This window comes from Melospiza melodia, chromosome 7 (assembly GCF_035770615.1).
Source record: "Melospiza melodia melodia isolate bMelMel2 chromosome 7, bMelMel2.pri, whole genome shotgun sequence".
Lineage (NCBI taxonomy): Eukaryota > Metazoa > Chordata > Aves > Passeriformes > Passerellidae > Melospiza > Melospiza melodia.
In genome coordinates this window covers 28,969,934-28,991,732 of record NC_086200.1, presented here as the reverse complement: position 1 = coordinate 28,991,732, position 21,799 = coordinate 28,969,934, and the positions used below count along the sequence as shown (strand labels likewise).

General features: G+C 60.8%; 2 protein-coding genes across 2 annotated transcripts; one reads left to right on the top strand and one right to left on the bottom strand.

The window, feature by feature from the left end:
- Nucleotides 1-593: 593 nt before the first annotated feature.
- Nucleotides 594-3,375, top strand: PRSS57 (serine protease 57). The gene is made up of 4 exons (XM_063161319.1): nucleotides 594-703; nucleotides 824-968; nucleotides 2,856-3,116; nucleotides 3,196-3,375. Exons 1-4 carry the CDS (start codon nucleotides 609-611, stop codon nucleotides 3,373-3,375), a joined length of 681 nt encoding a protein of 226 aa, XP_063017389.1. The 5' UTR covers nucleotides 594-608.
- Nucleotides 3,376-6,003: 2,628 nt separating this feature from the next.
- Nucleotides 6,004-18,085, bottom strand: FSTL3 (follistatin like 3). The gene is made up of 5 exons (XM_063160714.1): nucleotides 18,028-18,085; nucleotides 15,804-15,989; nucleotides 10,383-10,598; nucleotides 8,180-8,407; nucleotides 6,004-7,114 (listed from the first exon to the last, which is right to left on the bottom strand). Exons 1-5 carry the CDS (start codon nucleotides 18,083-18,085, stop codon nucleotides 7,062-7,064), a joined length of 741 nt encoding a protein of 246 aa, XP_063016784.1. The 3' UTR covers nucleotides 6,004-7,061.
- Nucleotides 18,086-21,799: the final 3,714 nt, after the last annotated feature.

The window sequence follows — 21,799 nt, the reverse complement described above, 5'->3', positions numbered from 1 at the left end:
GAAAGAGGGGTGGGAAGGGGGCACAGCGCAGCCCCTGTGTCACCCACAGCACTCCCGGGGACACTGAGAGGTGTCCTGGGGCCCCGCTGCTGCCACCTCCCTGCGGAGAGGGGATTCATGGCAGGAAAAAAGGGAATTAGGGCTGAGGAGCTGCTCTGCCCCTCATCTCCCACTCTGGGGAAAGCTGCACGGGAGCCCTGAATTGCACAAAGCAGCAGCACCCCGAGGAGGAAGCGGGAGGGAAACACCCGCCCGCATCCCAAAGCTCAGCCCCTGGGGGGATTTAAGGCCCCCCCAGCCCCAGCAGCCCCAGCAGTGGTGGCAGTGTCCCCTCTCCGTGCCACCATGGTCACAGCTGGGCTCTTCATCCTCATCCTGCTCCCAGCTCTGGCTCCGGCAGGTAATGAGAGAATTGGGGTGTCAGGGCTCATCCACAGGGTGGGAGACACCAACCCTGGCTTCCAGCTGCCCCCTGCACCCACTGGGCACATCCCAAGGATGGGAGACACCAACCCCTGGTGGCCTCCAACCGCCCCCTGCACCCACCAGGCACCCAGGGCAGCCAGATCATCGGGGGCAAGGCTGCAGCCCCCCATTCCCGGCCCTTCATGGCCTCCATCCAGCTGGACGGCGAGCACGTCTGCGGCGGCTTCCTGGTGTGGCCTCGCTGGGTGATGACAGCCGCCCACTGCTTCGTTCCCAGGTGAGCCTTGGCACGCTGTGCCCCCTTCCAGCCACTCAATCTGCCCCCTTTGAGCCCCCCCTGGCCATTCCCCCGTCCCTTGCGGCCACCAGCGCCCTCTGAGCCCCGCCTTGGCCGCAGGCGCAGCCCCTCGGTGCGGGTGGTGCTGGGAGCCCAGCGGCTGCAGGAGCCCGAGGGGTCCCAGCAGATTTTCAGCGTGCTCGAGTCCATCCCTCACCCGCTGTACACCCCCGGTGCCGCGGACAACGACATCCGCCTGCTCCGGGTGAGTCTGCACCGCCGGGAGATGCGTGTCCCATGGCCCCGGGGCGCCAGGAGGGAGCTGGGGTGTCCACAGCCCCAGGAGGGAGGCACCTGGAGGAGGTTGGGTGCCCCATGGCCCCAGGAGGGAGATGGGGTGCCCCACACAGCCCTGGGGCACTGGGAAGAGGTTGGGTGTCCACAGCCCTGGAGCACCAGGAGAGAGGTTGGATGCCCACGGCCCCAGGACACAAGGAGGAGGTTGGGTGCCCCATGGCCCTGGGGCTCTGGAAGGAGATGGGATGCCCCACGGCCTCAGGGCACTGGGAGGGAGCTGGGGTTGAGTCCTATTCATCCTCCTAGGGCTGCTGAGAGGATAGCCAGGATGGTTGGGAGTGTAGGGTTTAGTGAGGGTGAGGTTATGTAGAGTAGTGAGAGGAGAGCCTTGGAGCGCTTGTGGGAATCAGAAGTGGAATGGCACTGGTCCTGGTTTTATTGTGATTGCTGAGGTGAGGATCAGGCAGGATGTTGGGTGTAGATATCGGCCCTGGGGCACGAGGAGGGAGCTGGGTGTCCATGGCCCCAGGACACCAGGAGGAGGTTGGGTGTCCACAAGCCCTGGGGCACCAGGAGAGAGATTGGATGCCCATGGCCTCAGGGCTTTGAGAGAGAGATTGGGTGCCCCACAACCCCGGAGCACTGGGAGGGAAGTTGGGTGCCCCATGGCCTTGGGAAACCGGGAGGGAGCTGGGGTTGAGTCCTATTCACCCTCCTAGGGCTGCTGAGAGGATAGCCAGGATGGTTAGGAGTGTAGGGTTTAGTGAGGGTGAGGTTATGTACAGTGGTGTGATTGGGGGGAGTTTTATGATGGTGGATAGAAGGAGGCCGACGGTGAGAGGAGAGCCTTGGAGCGCTTGTGGGTATCAGAAGTGGAATGGCACTGGTCCTGGTTTTATTGTGATTGCTGAGGTGAGGATCAGGCAGGATGCTGGGTGTAGATATCGGCCCCAGAGCACCGGGAGGGAGCTGGGATGTCCACGGCCCTGGGAGGGAGGTTGAGGGCCCCACGGCCCTGGGGCTCTGGGAGGGAGCTGGGTGTCCCACCAGCCAGGAGCATTGGATGAACGTTGGGTGTGCACAACCCTGGAGCACCGGGAGGAGGTTGGATGCCCCACAGCCCTGGGACACCAAGAGGGCGTTTGGGTGCCCCACGGCCCCGAGGCCTTGGGAGAAGATGGGGTGCCCCACGGCCCTGGGGCTCTGAGATGAAGGTTGGGTGCCCCGTGGCCCTGGGGCACTGGAAGGGAGGTTGGATGTCTATGCCCCAGGGCACTGGCAGGAGGTGGGGTGCCCCACAGCCCCAAAGCACCGGGAGGGAGCTGGGCTGCCCCACAGTCCTGGAACTCTGAGAGGGAAGTTGGGTGTCCACAGCCCCAGGGCACCAGGAGGGAGCTGGGATGTCCATGGCCCCGGGAGGGAGGTTGGATGTCACAGCCCCAGGGCACCAGGAGGGAGATGGGGTGCCCCATGGCCCCTGGACACCGGGAGAAGGTTGGGTGCCCCACGGTCTCAGGGCTCTGGAATGGAGGTTGGGTGCCCCACGGTCTCAGGACTCCGGGAAGGAGCTGGGGTGCCCCACGAGGGCCGAGCCGACACTAGATGTCAGTGCTTCTCCGGAGAAGCAGGACCGCGCCGTGGGGTGTGGTGGAAGCACTGAGGACACACCGACCATGGCCGGGTCAGGTCTCTCCAGCAGACTGGGACCAGTGCAGAGGGTGACAGGGAGGGGGCCCAGCCTCTGTATGAGGACAGGCAGGGCCGGGGGGTCAGCGGGAGCGGTGAGATGAGGCAGGAGCAGCTGGATGGAGGCTCTGCCCCAGCACCAAAGCCACCACAGCCTCGCTGCCCCCAGCTGAACGGGTCGGCCGCGCTGAACGAGTTCGTGAAGCGGATCCGCCTGCCCTGCCCGCACATCGACCTGAAACCCGGCACTGTCTGCACCGTCATGGGCTGGGGGGACACCTCCAACTTCGGGGAGCAGCCCACGGAGCTGATGGAGACCAACACCACCATCGTCAAGAGGAGCCTGTGCCGGACGCTGTGGAGGGGCAAGGTCTCGGCCAACATGCTGTGCGCGGCCAGCCGCAGCACCAGGCTGCAGGGAGTCTGCTCTGTGAGTGCCCCCCGGGCCCTGCCCCTCACTGACCCCTCTGGGGGACCCCCAGATCCCCCTCACACCCCTCATTCTGCAGGGAGACTCCGGGGGACCCCTGGTGCTCAAGGACAAGGTTCATGGCATCGTGTCCTTCTCCGGGGAGAGGTGTGGGGACCGCAGGTTCCCTGACATCTACACCAAGATCTCCAATTACATCGACTGGGTGCATCACGTTGTGCGACGGTTCCGCTCTCAGGAGGGGGGGCTGAAGCCCTAGGATGGCTGGGAACCCTGGGGGCAGCCGGGCTGGGGGAACAGGGGCTGAGATCTCTCATGGGAGGGGAGAAGAGAGCTGGAATTGCCACATCCTCCAGCTCTGGAGGGGCTGGGAACTGATGCTCAGGGCTCCAGGTCAGGGCAGGATCCCCTTTCTGGGGACTTATGTACCCCCTAGGCTAGACCAGAACCTCCCTGTACATCCTCCTGCTGTGGCAACATTTACCTTCCTCAATAAACCCTCAGTCCCCATCCCACTGCTCCCTCTCTGTGTGTTTTGATCCCTCTGATTGTCCTGGCTGGGTTTGGATGGAGCAGGGGGATGCAGGAGGGAGGGGGGTGAAGACCCTGCCCCAGAGGAGCCAGGATCTGCATCCAGGAGTCAGGATCTGCATCCAGGAGCCAGAATCCACATCCAGGAGTCAGGATCTCTATCCAGGAGTCAGGATCTGCATCTGGGAGTCAGGATCCGCATCTGGGAGTGCAGACCCTGCCCCAGCCTCAATAAACCCTCAGTCTCCCCTGGTGTTTTGATCTCCCTGACTTGTCCTGGATGTGTGTGTATGGATCAGGGGGATTCAGGAGGGAGGGGAGTGCAGGAGCCAGGATCTGCATCCAGGTGCTGCCACCCCAGAGGAGCCAGGATCTACATCCAGGAGCCAGGATGTGCACCCAGGAGCCAGGATCCACATCCAGGAGCCAGGATCTGCATCCAGGAGCCAGGATCTGCATCCAGGAACCAGGATCTGCACCCAGGAGCCAAGATCTGCACCCAGGAGCCAGGATCTGCATCCAGGAGCCAGGATCTGCACCCAGGAGCCAGGATCCACATCCAGGAGCCAGGATCCACATCCAGGAGCCAAGATCTGCACCCAGGAGCCAGGATCTGCATCCAGGAGCCAGGATCTGCACCCAGGAGCCACGATCCACATCCAGGAGCCAGGATCCACATCCAGGAGCCAGGATCTGCACCCGGGAACCAGGATCCACATCCAGGAGCCAGGATCTGCACCCAGGAGTGCAGGCCCTCGCCCAGAGGAGCCAGGATCCACATCCAGGTGCTGCCACCCCACAACCATCCCCAGCTGCCTTCCCGCCGGGGTGTGGCTCTCCCGTCCCGTCCCGTCTCACCCCATCCCGCCCCATCCTGTTCCATCCCGTCCCTCCCCGCCGCTCGGCGTGACCCCCCAAAGAGGGGGAACCGCAGAGGGGAACCACAGACACCCCCCGAGGGCAGGCGGGCTCGCAGCTGCGCTGGGTCCCGGCGGGAGCCTCGCCCGCCTCCCCCGCCGTGACCGGAGCCGTGCGCTGAGACACGCGTGGCTCTGCCCGGTGTCTCCGGGGACAGACCCAGCCCCCGTTCCCTGCCCTCCTGGCTGTTTGTTTTTATTTTTTTAATCTGCAAATTGCTGGCGCAAATTGCCGCGGCTTGCCGCAGGGCCCTGCGCAGGGGGACAGGAGATGCCGGTGGCTTTGGGGACGTCCGGCAGATGATAAATCCCTGCTGGGGATATTCCAAAGAATCCCCCACGTCGCAGTGGGGTGCTGGCAGTGCCAGCGTGGGGCACGGACCCCCTGGAATGCCGGCACAGCGCTGCCAGCCCCAGGGCATCCGCGCTGGCAGCGAGCCTGCTGAGCCGGCGCCTTGTCCCGGCTTGTCCCAGACCACCCAAAAACCGGTGGGAAGGCGGCGCCTGACTCACAGCCGTGTTTTGGAAGCTGAAATCTCCCGCTCATCATCATCATCACCATCACAGGAGCTGCCGTTGCCGCCGCAGCCCGTGCCCGCGGGCTGGGCACGGAGCCAGCGCCAGCTCCGGGCACCGAACCCTGCGGCGGGGCAGCACCGGGGGCAGGAAGCGCCGTGCAGGAGCCCAGGCCACACACCAGCGCCCGTGGGATCATTATTAACATTAAAAAGGTCCTTATTTATCCCTGTGTACGTTAAGCAGTCGCAGGGGGCTCCATTGCCATCCTGCCGGCCAGGGAGAAGGGGAGGGGGCTCATGGCTGGAGCCAGGCTGAGGTGCCTGGAAAAGCACCTAGAAAGGCGCCTGGAAAGGGATGGGCAGTGTTTTGAGAACTCCCAAATACCCACCGCCAAAACCAGGGGGATGCTGATGAGCTGGGTGAGCACAGAGGGGACGCAGCAGAACCCCCCATGCCCACCCTGGGTGTCTGAGATGACTTTTCCAAGCTCAATGGTTCTCTGTGATGGCTCTGGGGGGATTGGCCCGGGGTCAGGGGCTGTGCCACACCGCCCCTCAGCACAGGGGATCCGGCTGCAGTTCCTGTGGAGCTCAGCACGCCAAGCCGCAGGCTGCTGCCCGGGAAACATCCCACATCGGGACCCAATTACCGGCAGGAATTGTTTTGTGAAATACCAAACCCTCATGGCACGGCCCGAGATTGGGAACAGATTTATCTGCCGGGCTCTTCCCCGCTCTCCCCTTCCCTCCCACTGCTGGAGCTGGAAAAGCCCAGCGTGGAGCTGGAGCTGATGGGATGCAGCTCCTCAAGGTTGTGGGGGGCTCCCCACATCCCCAAACCCTCGTGTGGATGCACAGCCCCAAGGAGAACAAAGTTTCCTGCAACCCCAGAACCTGCCAACAAAACCAGACACACAGCACTGTTTATTCTGGTTTTTAATTGCAATCCAAATCATAACACAGCCGTAAAATGCCCCAACAATATGGAAGAGGGAATGTGGATGTTCCCAAAGCATCTACCTCGGGGGTCAGAACCCAGTCATACAAAAATAGAAAATAAGGTATTTTTATATATAATATATATATGATATTTATATAAAGTCAAGAGCTTTTTTGGTGTCAGAGCTGAGCTGGTATTTACACAGGTGACAACGGAAGAAATGAGAGAAGGAGTGAAAATAAATACAGGTGTGGGCAGAGCAGGGGGTGCAGGTCCTGGGGGGGGACAGGGCCAGTTCCCCTTTGTGCCCAAAGCTGTTCTGGCAGGGATTAGGGGGGCTGGGGGCAGCTGCCATGGATGATGGGCTCTAGTAGGGGGACAATTGTGCCCCCCAGGCAGGACTGCCACTGTCCCAACCCTCCAGGCACTGGCATCACCTCTAAAGCTGGTGGGAGCCTGGTCTGAACGGGCCTAGGAAAAAAACCTAAACTGAAATCCACTTAAAACCCAAACTGAAATCCATTTGAACACACACGTGCTGAAACTTTAGGAGACAACAACCTAGATATGTTTTTATATATATATATATATATATAAAAATATATATCTATCTCTCTCCAATCTGCTGCAGCGTGCACTGCCTTTCCTGCCACTGGCAGCTGGGGCCGAGCCCCTCGGGGAAGGCGAAAGTGCAGATTCCCTCTAGACCTTGAGCTCCTGGCCAGAAACGTCAGCAGAGTACCGAGAATTCATCCAAAAATAAATAGGCCCGGGGCTGCTGGCCAAGGACACGTGGGGGGAGCCCACGGACACCCCTCCGCACTGCCCTGGCAGCAAAGGAGGGCACCAGAGCATCCCTGGGCACCTCGAGCCCCCTTCCCCTGCTCCCTGGCTGGCAGGATGGGAATGGAGCCCCCTGCGACTGCTTAACATACACAGGGATAAATAAGGATCATTTTAAATCTTAATAAATATCAGGTATATGGTTTGTACAATATACACATAATGCCCCTGTCTCCCAGCTCGGCCGAGGGACGATTCACACGTAGTTCTCCTCCACGCTGTCCGTCTCTGCAGAGAACTTGGCAGCAGCTGGAAACAGAGGAAAGCGGTGAGAGGGGTGTTGTTGGGGAAGATGAAACAGGAAAGCCTTATAAATATGATTGTCTGGCAAAAGATTTTGAGAATATAGAAACTATGAGCGAGATGGAAATGAAAGCAAGCTTTGGGATCCCTTAATTACTGAACAACGGGAAAACAATGGTGTGGCTGGCTGAAGGTGATATCTTTTTGATGAAACAATTCCCTCTGCTTGCAGGCAGCTCCAAGGGTCAGAGCAGACCCTACAGCTTGGCAGAAAGGGCCCAAAGAGGAGTTTTTAGGGTTTAAAATGTAACACAGTGTGGTAATGTAATGATTCTTATAGGCTGTATGTAAACGCTATAGGATTTGTATCTTGTACTAGATTGGTTAGTGAGAATCAGAATATTCAACACAGAAGAAGATTTATTGTATTCTAACAGGAACTTCACTCTCTTGCCCCTTTTACTCTCTCACCCTCTCATCCTCTCTCCCCCTCTCTCCTCTCAGCCCTGTTCTGAGCTGTGTTTGGCAGCTCCCAGCAGGGCCCTGCACCCAGGCCCTTTGCAATAAACCCCAAGTTCCACGACCAGAAGAAGATTTATTGTATTGTAACAGGAACCTCGTCCTCTTTTACTCTCTCTTTACCCTCTTTACTCTTCCTCACTCTCTCATCTCTTTACCATGCTCCTGCCTTCTCTCTCTTTACCTCTCTCTCCTCTCAGCCCTGCTCTGAGCTGTGGCTGGCAGCTCCCAGCAGGGCCCTGCACCCAGGCCCTTTGCAATAAACCCCAAATTCCAAGACCAGAAGAAGATTTATTGTATTATAACAGGAACCTCACTCTCTTATCCTCTTTACCACTCTCTTTCCCTCTCTTTCTCTCTCTCGGGCCTGCTCTGAGCTGTGCCTGGCAGCTCCCAGCAGCTCCCTGCACTCGCCCCTTTGCAATAAACCCCAAATTCCACCACCTGCCTGCAGAGATCTCTCCTCTCCATCCCTCCCGACCTCCTCCAGGGTGTGAGGGGTGGGCAGGGGCTGGGGGTCGGTTCTTGCCTCCCCCTGCCCTCCCTGCTCACCTGAGCAGCTGCCGTAGTGGCGCACGCCGATGGAGCGGCCGCGGTGGCAGGTGGCACGCCGCAGGTGGCACGCCGACGGGTAGGTGACGTTGTTGTTGCCACACAGGGCACGGTCCAGGCTGGTGGGCTCGGGGCAGGGCGCTGTCCGGCACATCACGCAGTGGGCACTGCCCGTCTGGTCCACCACGCAGGTGTGTGTGCCAGGGCACACCACGCTGGAGCAGGACTCTGCGGGGAAGCAGTGTTGGAGTGATCCCAGGGATGGCCATGCCCTTCCCACAGCTTTGGGCATCACCTCAGGGTCACCCCATGCCCTTCTCACAGCTATTTCACCCCTGAAATATTTCACAGCTGTTGTATCTCACAGCTACTTCACCCCAGGCAGGCTTTGGGCTTCACCCCATGCCCTTCCCACAGTTCCTTCACCCTGGGCAGGCTTTGGGCATCACCCCAGGAATGGCCATGCCCTTGTCACAGCTTTGGGCATCACCCTCAGGGTCACCCCATGCCATTCTCACAGCTATTTCACCCCTGAAATATTGCACACCTATTATATCTCACAGCTTTGGGCATCACCCCAGGGATGGCCATGCCCTTCTCACACACCCCTAGCAGGCTTTGGGCATCACCCCAGGGTCACCCCATGCCCTTCTCACAGCTAATTCACCCCAGGCAGGCTTTGGGCATCACCCCAGGGATGGCCATGCCCTTCTCACGCTATTTCATCCCTGAAATATTTCACAGCTATTGTATCTCACAGCTATTTCACTCCAGGCAGGCTTTGGGCATCACCCCAGGGTCACCCCATGCCGGCTTTGGGCATCACCCCAAGATCACCCCATGCCCTTCTCAGAGCTTTGGGCATCACCCCAGGGTCACCCCATGCCCTTCTCACAGCTACTTCACCCCTGGCAGGCTTTGGGCATCACCCCATGCCCTTCCCACAGGCTTTGGGCATCACCCCAGGGAAACCCAGTCCCCTCCCTCCTCTTGCTGCCAGGGCACAGAGCAGAGCCACAGGGCCCTGATCTCCCACCAGAGCTGCTCCCAAGGGCAGGGGCTGGCAGGGGCCGGCATCCTGAGCCCCTGGATGACCTCGAGTCCGCAGGCTCAGCCCTGGCCAGAGCTCTGCCAGGCGGGAGGAGCTGAGGCCCAGCTGCAGCAGAGCGGGGCTGAGCCCACGCAGGTGCCTTGGCAGGGAGCAGCAGCCACTGGGGCCAGGCTGGCAGCTGCCGTGCTGGCCCCGGCGAGAGGGAAGGGCAGGGTCACCCTGGAGCAGAGCCAGAGCTGGAACAAGGGCTCACAGGGGTGGAGGGAGCCTGAGCAGCAGCACCAGAGCCCCTGCACAGGGGAGGGTGGAGGTTCACGCACCCCCATTGTCCCTCCACCCTCCTCTCTTTCCCTGATGGATTGGAAGATTTGGCATCTGCAGCTCTCCCAGCTCCCATTTCTTGCCCCACGTTTCCCAGAGCTCGGCAGGCAAAGCCTTCCAGAAAGGAGGGCTGGAAAAATAACCCTAATCCTTCTGACAGCTCTTGGCAGGGCTGGGTGGATCGCTGCACGCTTTACAACAGAGGAAAAAAAAATAGGGGCTTGACGTTTGTAAATGACATTTTAGGGACTGTTACTGCTCAGCCTGAGGCAAGGCCAAACCCCATTGCACCAACAAGCTGCAGTGTCCCCTCAAGGGACAGTGAGCCCCATGTCCTGCAGGGACCTATATCAGGACAGTGTTGCAGACAACTTTTATGAAAAATCCTTTCCTTAGGAGGAAGGATTGAAGCTAAGAGGCCTCAGGAACAAAATGTAAACAGTGGTTATCTGCTGCTGTGGAATGCAACAGGTGCATCTGGGATTGGTCTCATGTGGTTGCTTCTAATTAATGGCCAATCACAGTCAGCTGGCTCAGACTCTCTGTCCGAGACACAAGCCTTTGTTATTAATGAATTCTTTTTCTATTCTTAACTAGCCTTCTGATGAAACCTTTTCTTCTATTCTTTTAGTATAGTTTTAATGTAATATATCTCATAAAATAATAAATCAAGCCTTCCGAAACATGGAGTCACATCCTCATCTCTTCCCTCAACCTGAGACCCCTGTGAGCACGGTCAGAGGACAGATCCTCCCTCTTTGTCCCACAGGGAATGGGGACAGGACAGGGACAGGATGGGGATGGGATGCAGAGGGGAATAGAGGCACCTACTTTTGCATTTTCCCTGGTACATCACTTCGAGGTCGGGGTGGTCTCTGCACTTGGCTGTCAGCAGGTCACACTCATCCCGGTAGGTGTAGCCGTCGGAGCCGCAGACCTGCAGCTTGCGGGGCAGGCTGGAGCAGTCGGGGGCACAGGCGCACTGGGGCCGCCCGTGCTTCATCTTGCACACCTTGTCGGGGCCGCACACCACGCCCTCGCAGCTCTCTGGGGACAGAGGGCAGCACGGCGTGAGCGGCTGGCACCCGCCGGGGCAGGCACCAGTGTGGCACCGAGTGGGACAGGGTGTCCCCAAAGCCCTGCCCCAGGGTGTGACACCAAGCAGGACAGGGTGTCCCCTTTATGGTCCCCAACACCCCTGCCCCACAGTGTGACACCAAGCAGGACAGGGTGTCCCCTTTATGGTCCCAAACACCCCTGCCCCACAGTGTGACACTGAGCAGGACAGGGCATCCCCCTTGTCATTCCCAACACCCCTGCCTTGCCCCAGAGTGTGCCACCAAGCAGGACAGAGTGTCCCTCTTGTGGTCCCAAACACCCCTGTCCAGACCCATAGTGTGACACAGGGTGGAACAGGGTGTCCCCCTTGTAGTCCCCAATACCCCTGCCCCAGAATGTGACACCAAGCAGGACAGGGGGTCCCCTTTGTGGTCCCAAATGCCCCTGCCCCAGAATGTGACACCAAGTGGGACAGGGAGTCTCCCTCATGGTCCCCAAACACCCCTGCCCCAGAACGTGCCACCGAGCAGGACAGGGTGTCCCCCTTGTAGTCCCCAGTACCCCCGCCCCAGGACAGGGTGTCCCCTTTATGGTCCGCAACACCCATGCCCCATAGTGTGACACCAAGCAGGACATGGTGTCCCCCTTGTCATTCCCAACGCCCCAGCTGCACAGCATGACACCAAGCAGGACGGGTGTCCCCCTCATGGTCCCCAACTCCCCTGCCCCACAGTGACACACCACAGGGTGTCCCCTCATGGTCCCCAACGCCCCTGCCCCACAGTGACACACCACAGAGTGTCCCCTCATGGTCCCAAACGCCCCTGCCCCACAGTGACACACCACAGGGTGTCCCCTCATGGTCCCAAACACCCCTGCCCCACAGTGACACACCACAGGGTGTCCCCTCATGGTCCCAAACACCCCTGCCCCACAGTGACACACCACAGGGTGTCCCCCCCGTGGTCCCCAACGCCCCCCGGGTCAGGCCAGCGTGCTGGGCCCAGCTGTCCCAGCAGCATCTGGATGTGCTCAGCCCCGGAGCAGGAGCAGCTCCTTGGCTGCAGCTCCGTGAATCCTCCCGTGCTCGCCCCAGCCGGAGCCCCGGAGCTCAGCACCGCTCACTCCTTCCCATCTATTTATTCTTTGGAAGGAGACATTTCTTTTTCTTGTGCAATGGAAAAAAAAACTCCATCTCTGAAGGCCCTGCAGAAGGAGCCGGGCTCCGGGAGCTGCCGGGGCAATGGGAATGCCGCTGCTCCCTGCACACAATGCCCGGCCCTGTCTCGCTCCCCGACTGCAGCACAAGAGCAGCAGCAGCAGCCAGAGCTGCTCCCCACACAGGCAGATGCTTTGTCCCCCCCAGGTCACCTCCAGGCCAGCGTGGGGGCCAGGCCCAGGCGGTGCTGCCAGTGCCCCAGGGCTGTGCCCACGCTGGCGGGGCTGGCAGCTCCAGCCAGGGGCCCAGGCTGCTGTGCAGGGACAGGCAAAGGGGTCAGCAGCAGGGATTTTCCTTTAGATCCCCCTTTGCCACCTAAAACACTCACATCCCTCACCCCAAAAATGCCCCTATAGCTCCCCATAGGACACGGGCACTGCCACCTAAAGCACAGCCCCAAAAATGCCCCCATAGCTCCCCATAGGACACGGGCACTGCCACCTAAAGCACAGCCCCAAAAATGCCCCCATAGCTCCCCATAGGTCACGGGCACTGCCACCTAAAGCACACACATGCCTCACCCCAAAAACACCCCCATAACTCCCCATAGGACACAGGCACTGCCACCTAAAGCACAGCCCCAAAAACGCCCCCATAGCTCCCCATAGGACACGGGCACTGCCACCCTAAACACACACATCCCTCACCCCAGAAATGCCCCCAGAGCTCCCCATAGGACACGGGCACTGCCACCCTAAAACAAAAACATCCTTCACCCCAAAAACGCCCCCACAGCTCCCAGGAGCTGCCACCTAAAGCACACACATCCCTCACTCCAAAATGCCCTCATAACTCCCCATAGGACACAGGCACTGCCACCTAAAGCTCACACATCCCTCACCCCAAAACTCTCCCATAACTCCCAGGCACTGCTGGGACTGAAGGGCAGGGCCAAAATGATTCCCAAAATGGGGATTTACCCCCATCAGGAGGGATCCCCACAGCCAGGGCGTGTGCTGGGAGCTCTGGGAGGCACACAGGGGGATTTCACACACACCCCTCACCCCAAAAATGCTCCTATAACTCCCAGTTCACAGGCACTGCTGGGACTGCAGGGCAGGACCCAAAGGATTCCCAAAATGAGGATTCACCCCCATTAGGAGGGATCCCCACAGCCAGGGCGTGTGCTGGGAGCTCTGGGAGGCACACAGGGGGATTTCACACACACCCCTCACCCCAAAAATGCCCCCACAGCTCCCCATAGGACACAGGCACTGCTGGGACTGCAGGGCAGGACCCAAAGGATTCCCAAAATGAGGATTCACCCCCATTAGGAGGGATCCCCACAGCCAGGGCGTGTGCTGGCAGCTCTGGGAGGCACACAGGGGGATTTCACACACACCCCTCACCCCAAAAATGCCCCCACAGCTCCCCATAGGACACAGGCACTGCTGGGACTGCAGGGCAGGACCCAAAGGATTCCCAAAATGGGGATTTACCCCAGCAAAAAGGATCCCCACAGCCAGGGTGTGTGCTGGGAGCTCTGGGAGGCACACAGGCGGATTTCCCTGTGGGACATGGGCCACCTTAGCAGGAGGGGGAGAAAGACAAACAGGAGGATGAGGAGAAGAAAAAGGAAGAAGGGGAAATTCCCTGCGCGCTTGGCCCAGCTGTCCCTGGGGGAAATTCCCTGCTGGGAAACACTTTCCTGTTTTGCTCCCTGATCTTCATAGCTGGGGGCTGTCCCAGGGAAGAGAAGGATGAGACTGGGGGACCCCAGGACAGAACAGGGCATCTCCATGTCCCAATGAGATCTGGGGACACCAGGGCAGAACAGAGCACCTCCACATCCCAAAGCTGCCACAACAAACAAGACCCTGTCACCCTCCACTCTGAGATGCTGCCAGCAGTGCAGAATCCAATCATCCCGACCATCCCAGCAAGGGACACTTTGGAGCAGTTGGAAAATCCACCCGTGACCCCGGCCCTGCTCTGGGTCCTCCTGGGGGGACACCGTGTCCCCAGCAGCTGGAGCCAGGAATTTCACCTCCCCCCAGAGACCCATTTGAGGAGCCCCCAGGGTCAGGCCAGCACCATCCCCGGCCCGTTTTATCCTGGAGTAACCTCTCCCAGCCTCACAGCTCCTCCGAGCGAGGCCTCTGGAGCCTGGTGAGGAGCAGCACCAGCTCCATCTGGATGGGACAGGCAGGGGCTGCCTGGGGGTGGGGGGGTGTGGTGCACGTGCTGGCCAGGCTCTCCTGTGGTTTCCTCAAAGATCTTGGTGCCAAACGCCAAAAAACCACAAGGAATCACATCCTCCAGCATGGTCAGCCCTCCCTGGGTCCCCCAAATGCCAACAAATCCCTGGAATCACAGTCCCCACCATGGTCTGGGGCCACTGGGTTCCCCCAGATCCCAAAAAAACACCAGGAACCGCAGCTCCCACCATGGTCTGTGGCCACTCTCAACCCTCCCTGGGTCCTCCAAACACCAAAAAACCCCAGGAACCACAGCTCCCACCATGGTCTGTGGCCACTGGGTACCCCAAAACTTCAACAATCCCCTGCAATCACAGTCCCTAGCATGGTCTGTGGCCACTTGGTCCCCCCATATTCCAGCAAACCCCAGGAACCTCAGCCCCCAGCACGGTCTGTGGCCACTGGGTCCCCCAAACTTCAACAAACCTCAGGAATCACAGCCCTACCATGGTCTGTGGCCACTCTCAGACCTCCCTTGGTCTCATATTCTAACAAACCCCAGGAACCACAGCCCCCACCATGGTCTGTAGCCACTTTCAGCCCCCCCTGGGTCCCCCCAAATCCCCCAAACTCCAACAAACCCAGGAATCATAGCCCCCACTATAGTCTGTGGCCACTCTCAGCCCTCCCTGGGTCTCCCAAAGTCCAACAAACCCAGGAACCACAGCCCCCACCATGATCAGCCCTCCCTGCGTCCCCCAAATTCCAATAAACCCCAGGAACCTCAGCCCCCACCATGGTCTGTGGTCACTCTCAGCCCTCCCTGCGTCCCCCAAACGCCTGACAGAGATAAGTGAGGTGAGTGCAGACTGATGGTTGAGGGCTGCCTGTCCTCAGACACTTTTTCTCCAGCCACAGGGGAGCCCCTGGAGAGGGTCCCAGTGCTCCCAACTCCCTCCAAGCAGGGATGGGGATGGGGCCAGGATCTCGCTCAGCTTTTAGCTGGCACAGTGAGCAGCAGGATGGGCTTGAGGAGCTGCCATTGCAGCAGCGCTGAGCGGTGTGGGGAGCTGGGGGAAGTGGTTTGGTTAAAAACCTTCTTTTTTCTTCTTTTTTTTTTTTTTTTTTTTTTCTTTTTTTTTTTTTTTCCCCTTTAAGCAAATAACAACATGACCTTCCCAAGCCCTGCTCCTGCCTCCTGCGGGCAGCAGGTCCTGGAGCTGTTCTCACACAGCCACGCAAGGGCTGGAGGAGCCGCGGCTCCGGCACACGCCAAAACATCTGGCGGGGCTGGAACTCACAGCTGGAGAGTTTCCACTTTGTGGAACTGCCCGTTACATAAAGCCATTTCACACACGCGCTGGGAGGAGCGAGGGGCAGCCGAGGGGAAGGAGAAATGGATCTCTTTTTTTTTTTTTTTCCCCCTTCAGAGAAAAAACCTGACCAAGTTTCCTTGTGAGCAGGGGAGGGAGGCCCCAGCACAGAGGGGTTAACTCGGGAACAGCCAGCTCCAGATCCTCTCCCTGCACTTGGCTGCCCGGCCAAGACCTGGGTCATGCATCCCTCTCTCCGCTGGGAGATCAACTAAAACACACTCAAAACCAGGGAGCAGCTGAGGGACACGGGCTGTCCCGCCAGCCCTGCTCCACAGCAGCATCCAAGCAGGAGCTGCAGCAGCAGGAGCGTGGGGTCAGCACTCCCTGGGGTCCCTGTGCTGCCCCAGACCACCAAGGAGAGCCCTTCTGGTGAGGGTTCTGTGCTGCTGCATCACCCTCAGCTGCATTATTGCCCCCGGGGCTCCACGCATTCCCCACAGCAGCCCCCCGAGCTCGTCACCTTTGCAGGGGTGGCAGGTGACCAGCCCCAGGAAGCCCAGCAGGCTGATCTTGTTGCCTGGGTAGGTGTAGTTGGACCAGGCCACGTCCACGTTGCCGTTGGCGCAGCATTCCTCCCACGTCACGCCCGTCTTGAGGATCATGGTGCACTTGGCCTCCTTGCCCTGCTGCAGCCAGCAGATTCCACCTGTGGAGAGGGCAGAGGGTGAGGGATCCCCTGTGCTGCCAGGACCCCTGAGAAGGGCAGAGGGTGAGGGATCCCTGTGCTGCCAGGACCCCTGAGAAGGGCAGAGGGTGAGGGATCCCTGCAGAGGGTGAGGAATTCCTGCTGTGCCAGGACCCCTGAGAAGGGCAGAGGGTGAGGGATCCCTGCAGAGGGTGAGGAATTCCTGCTGTGCCAGGACCCCTGAGAAGGGCAGAGAGATCCTGGCTGTGGCTGGAGCAGAGGCACGGGGATTACTCCGATGCCTGAGACAAACTGGGGAATGTAGAGATGCTCAGTGCTGGCACAAGGTCTGTCCCAGAGCAGGCATCTCCAAGGGTCCCTGCCATGGCTACTCAGTGCCCCCATGGCCACCCCAAAGCTGCTGCCAGCCCTGTCCTGCCAACAGAATCCAAATCCAGCACTTGGACCACAGGGATGGACCAGTTACCCCAGCACTCCCCGTGATGGATGCTCTGGGAGATGCCCAGCTTGCCAGCCAGGATCTGGGCTTGTGGCTTGCCTCTGTGCCCGATTCCTGCCTGGCCCCACAGCCAGGGGGTCCCAGACAGAGTGACACAGGGATCGCCCCAGAGCCTGAGACAAACTGGGGAAGCCAGAGATACTCTGTGCTGGCTCCTGTCAGTGGGTGGCTGCTGTGAGGGCTGGGTGGCATCTCCTGGCATCTCCTGGCATGTGCACAGCGGGATGGAACTGTTCCCTGACACAGGAGCCCGACACCCACGGCCTCTGCAAGGAGCATCTGAGCCAGTGGCTGGAGCACAGGGCACTTGCCCCAGCCCTCGGGTCTGGCACTGCTCCCTCTGACTCAAAAGCCTGTTTGTTCCGTGACCCACCAGCGAATCAGTTAGGGAAAAAAAAAAAAGAAAGAAAGAAAAAAATTTCTTTCTTTTTTTTTTTTTTTTTCGTGAGTGATTTCTTTGCAATTTCCGCCTCTGCAAACCAGCCTCTTGTGACGCTTATTTGGGTTCGTGCTCTCATTAGCTGTGCTTGAGGTTTGCTAAACGGCGAGAGATGGAAGGGAGGGAGGGATTGGGGGCAGGGACGGGTCCTGCGCTGCCAGGCGGGAGTCGCTGCCCTCCTCAGCAGGATTCACCCGGCTCCAAAGCGGAGCCTGTCCCTGCCCTAAACCCCTTGTGCCTCTCTTTGCCCCCATTCACACGATTCTGGTGCGGTCACAAGCCCAGGATGGAGCAAAGCCCCGGGGATCAGCGCCCGCACACCTCGGGCAGCTCCAACAACACGCGGGTTTATCCTGCACGGGTTTATCCACTTGGTTTTCCGAGCTCCATCTCCCGTTACAACACCCGCTCCCCACGGAACATTCAGCGCCGTGCGAAGGGAAGGTGGAAACTCCAAATCCGCTGCGGGAGCACCGGAGATGGGAAGGGCTGGCAGAGCCCCACTCCGGTGTCACCGGAACCGGGAGGGTCCAGGCTCCGAACTCCCCACGCCACTCCCGGCCCGTCCCACCGGGGACACGCAGCCCGGTAACGGGGATCCCCCGGGACACACACACACACACACACCGGCCGCGGGATGTCCCGATCGCCGCCATCCGGGACGCGGCTGCGGCACCGGGCGGGACCCGGGGACCCGCCCGACAGAGGGGACACCGGAGCGGCACCGGCGGGCACCCGGCAGCCGCCGCTCCGCCCGGTAAAAAAAATAAAAACCCGGGGGAACGGGACATCGGAGCCCGGGGGGGACGGGACATCGGAGCCCGGGGGGAACGGGACATCGGAGCCCGGGGGGGGACGGCACATCGGAACCGGGGGGGACGGGACATCGGAACCGGGGGGGACGGGACATCGGAACCGGGGGGGGACGGGACATCGGTGCCCGGGGGGGGACGGGACATCGGAGCCCGGGGCTGCCACCCCATAACGGCGTCGCGACCCCGGGCCCGGCCGCCCCCGCCCCGAGCACCTGCCGGCGGCAGCGGCGTTACCGGACGGACGGACAGACGGACGGAGTGCAGCGGGACCCCCGTGTGCCTTACCGTGCGCGGCGGCGGGGCTGCAGAGCGCCAGCAGGCAGAGCGCCAGCCGCAGCGGCATGGCCGGGCCGGGCGGGGACGGGCCGGGACGGGCCGGGGCGCTCCGGTGACCGGTGACCTGTTGCTGTGTGTGTGTGTGAGGCGGCGGCGAGACCGAGCGAGCTATAAAGCGGCGGGGCGGCGTGAATCACCGGGCGGGGCGGCGCGGGGGGGGCCGGGGCGGGGGCAGCGGCGGGGGAGTCGGGGGGCAGCGAGGGGGATGAGAGCGGGGGGAGGAGAGATCGTCACGAGTGGGTGGGTGGGTGGGTGGGTGGGTGGGGGGGGGTGGGTGTCGTGTCCGTGTGTCGTGTCCGTGTGTCCCACCGGCACTGGGATGGCTCGGGGGTGGTTTGGGGGTGCTCTCAGTGGAGCGGAGCAGAGCGGTGTCTGTGCACACCCCGAGGTGTGGGGGACCCCAGAGCGCTCCCCTGCCCGTCCCTGCGCTCCCCTGCCCGTCCCTGCGCTCCCCTGCCCGACCCCGCGCCTTCCCCACCCATCCTCGCATGAAGCCGGACCTGCCTCCTCCTCCTCCTCCCCGAGCAGCCCCGGCTGGCAGCAGCGGGACGGTGTGGGCTGTCTCATCCACGGCTCCTCGCATCTCTGCTCCCCAAACGCTCCCACAGCTCGCCTGGTACCCAAAATCACTCCCAACACACAGAGGGAAACTGAGGCACCGCCCTGAGCCTTGCCAGGCTAGCAGAGGAAGGAGAATTGTGGGGCCATACCCCTGTGGCATGTGCTGTCCCTGTCCTCCAGAGATGTCCCCATCACCATGAGGACTGCTCCATCTGGCTCCTGAACCCTTCCCCTGGCTCTCAGGGGCTCCCAGGCTTTGTGGGGCTCCTACAGGACAGGGAAACGGAGCAGAGACCCCAGGGCAAGGCAGAGCAGCTTTGGCTTTGCTCCTTGCTTGGTGCCACCACAAAGACACCACCCACCTGTTGGAAGGGGACTCAGGATGCACCAGGGACCGTCACCCCGCTCCCGAGGCAGAGCTTTGGGGACACAGCTGGACACAGGGGGCTCTCCAGCCCCCAAGGCCCGTCCAGCTCGCAGGCACGCAGCTGAGGAACGTTTCACCCCGTGCACTGGCCCCAGCTGAGGTCATGTTTTCGGCAGGGCTGAGCTTCAGAGAGGGGCCGCAGGGCCCAGGGGAGCCTGCACCACCCACCCGGCCCTGCAGCAGCCTCCTGGCTCTGAGTGGTGCCAGCACAGCACGAGCAGCTCGGGTTTGGCTCAGTTTTGGCGTGGGTTGGGGCTGGACTCAGCTTTGGTGCTCTGGGGACAGGGGCAGCGTGGGCAGTGCACCGACAGAGAGCAGTGCCACTGTCCCTGCCACATCTCCGTCCCTCCAGCCAGCAGGCAGGCTCTGAGCGAGGCAGATCTTCGTTTTCTTCTCCACTTACAGCCTCTGAACCCCCAGGAGGGGTTGGGAATGGGAGAGAGGTGGGTTTACCCTGGCTGGCATCGGTGCCACCCGCGGGCACAGGAGCCCTGCAGCACCTCCGGGCACTGTGAGAAGGGACAGTGCTGGGGGGAAGCACAGAGCCAGCAGCTCCTGACCGCCCTGTTCTCAGCGTGCTGCTGGCCCTGGGCTGCTCGTGGCCCTGTCCTGGCTGCCGTGACCCAGGCTGGCTCGGAGCATTGCCCATGTAAGGGCAGAGGGCTGGGGAGCCAAAGCTCCGAGCGGGATGGCCGTGAGCGAGTGGGTGGTGATGCACTCGCTCACTCACACGCTCCAGGATGCGAGAGCAGCTCGCAGAGGCCAGCCAGGGATTTTCCTCGGCTGCCAGTGGGGTTGCACAACCGCAGGCTCTGCCAGGGAAGGGGTCAGACCTCGCTGCTGCATCTGTAAGGGAGCAGCCAGGATGCTGCTGGAAAGGCAGGAGGAGGCTGGTGGCCAGGAGGGGAGCGGGTCCCAGAGCCAAAGGGTGCTCAGGGTCCTGTTGAGGCTGCCCTGCTGCCAGGAGAACCATGCTGGGGGCTCTGTCCTGCCTGTGGCTGAAGCAACTTGCCTGTGCTGATACCATAGTGCTGCTTCTCGAGCAAAGCTGGGAGCAAAATTCTACTCCCAGTCCCACACCCAGGGTGATGCTGTCTCCCTGAAGCCCACGGACACCCCAGGGTGTGAGTGACCCCCAGCAGCACCCACGGAATGAGTGGGGTGGGGATCTGGCCTGGGAGCTCTGCAGCACCCAAAGGGAGACAGAGGAACCCCTGGGCCAGGGCTGGGGGTGGCTGGAGCCGCTGGAAAGGGGACAAAGGAGCCCTTTGGAGCACAGTGAATGGTGGCTTCACATCTGACCTTTCCTCTGGGCACTGCTGCCACGCTGGCTCAGGCCGGCAGCAGGATTTCAGCACAAGGTTCACACCCAAACATTCTCCCCCCTCAGTCCGCAGCTGCTGCTGCTGCCCCTGGGCTCCTTTAAGGAGGGAATCTCTCCTCTCTCATCAGTTCAGGCTAATTAAACTCTGCTAAACCAATTAGAGCTGCAATTTGCCACTAGAGGTTCTATTGAGGAGAAGAGCCCAGGGTCAGGGCAGAGGTTTCATAGGTGGATCTGCGGGCAGGTGTTGGCCAGGGCCCTGCCTGTTGCCATTTGCCCGTCAGACAGAGGCGATCCTGGCCCCGTTCCTCCTCTCCTCACTGCCCTGGGATGCCTCAGTTTCCCTCCTGCAAGCAGAGATGCTGCCAAACACCACGCTGGGGACAGGGGGGCTCCACAGGGTTACCCATGGGGACAGCACTGAGCCTGGTCACACCCTGGCGAGCGGCCAGAGCCGGGTGTGAGCCCTGACCCGGGGCCGGGATTTTCTCCCGTGTGCTCACAGCTCTTCCAGCCCAGCGAATTGACTCAGGGCTTGTTTGGGGAGAGAGTGTCGGGCCGGCACCTTGATGGGCTCGCTCCACCCCCGGCGCTGACACCGAGCTGCGCCCCGAGCCCCGCGGCGGCAGCGTCACCGCTCCGTGCCTCAGTTTCCCCATCTGCTGCGGAGAGATAAATGCTCCCTCCGCTTGATCCTGCACTATCTCCCAGGAAGGTTGCAGGGATTAGTTTGCTAATGTTTGCAGGGAGCTTTGAAGATGAAAAGCCGCGAACAAATGCCAAGAAGTGCTGAGCTGGATTCTCCTCGCCGAGTAATCGTTTCATGTTGCTGGGGCACTTCCACGTGTGTGCACGAAGGGCAGGAACGCTCAGGGAGGGATGGGAGCCTGGCACACATTCCCAAGACCTGCCCCTCCAGATCTGATCGCCCATTCTGTTTGATTGCTGATCAGATTCTGATCCCTCCTGCTGATGGCCAGAGCCAGACCCCCTCCAGACCCCCTCCCCAGCACGCTGCGGGCTCCCCAGGAAGATCACCCTGGGGGGAGTCACTCCCTCTCCCCTCCTCGGAAATGCCATCTTCTCCAGTGCTGTGAGTGCCCCCAGCACGAGCCACACCTGCCCAACACCTCTTCTTCCCAAATCTTTGCTGTCAGTGCCAGTCTCAGCTCACTCTCAGCTCTGCCCTGAGCTGATGGGAGATGCTCTGAGCTCTGTCCGTGCTGGGAAATGCCAGTGCTTGGAGGCAGGAGGAGCAAGTGGCATGGGAAGGCAGCAACCAGAGCCAGCAAGGTCATTGCATCCCATCCCATGGATCCCATCCTGTGGATCCCATCCCATGGATCCCATCCCATCCCATCCCATGGATCCCATCCCATCCCATCCCATGGATCCCATGGATCCCATCC

Excerpts from the sequence above, each read along its gene's own strand:
- PRSS57 (XM_063161319.1), top strand. The coding sequence starts at position 609 with ATGGCCTCCATCCAGCTGGACGGCGAGCACGTCTGCGGCGGCTTCCTG. Across the intron at positions 704-823 it reads GCCCACTGCTTCGTTCCCAG|GCGCAGCCCCTCGGTGCGGG; the intron begins GTGAGCCTTGGC and ends CCTTGGCCGCAG. Across the intron at positions 3,117-3,195 it reads GGCTGCAGGGAGTCTGCTCT|GGAGACTCCGGGGGACCCCT; the intron begins GTGAGTGCCCCC and ends CTCATTCTGCAG.
- FSTL3 (XM_063160714.1), bottom strand. The coding sequence starts at position 18,085 with ATGCCGCTGCGGCTGGCGCTCTGCCTGCTGGCGCTCTGCAGCCCCGCC. Across the intron at positions 15,990-18,027 it reads CAGCCCCGCCGCCGCGCACG|GTGGAATCTGCTGGCTGCAG; the intron begins GTAAGGCACACG and ends CCCTCTCCACAG. Across the intron at positions 8,408-10,382 it reads GTACCAGGGAAAATGCAAAA|AGTCCTGCTCCAGCGTGGTG; the intron begins GTAGGTGCCTCT and ends GCTTCCCCGCAG.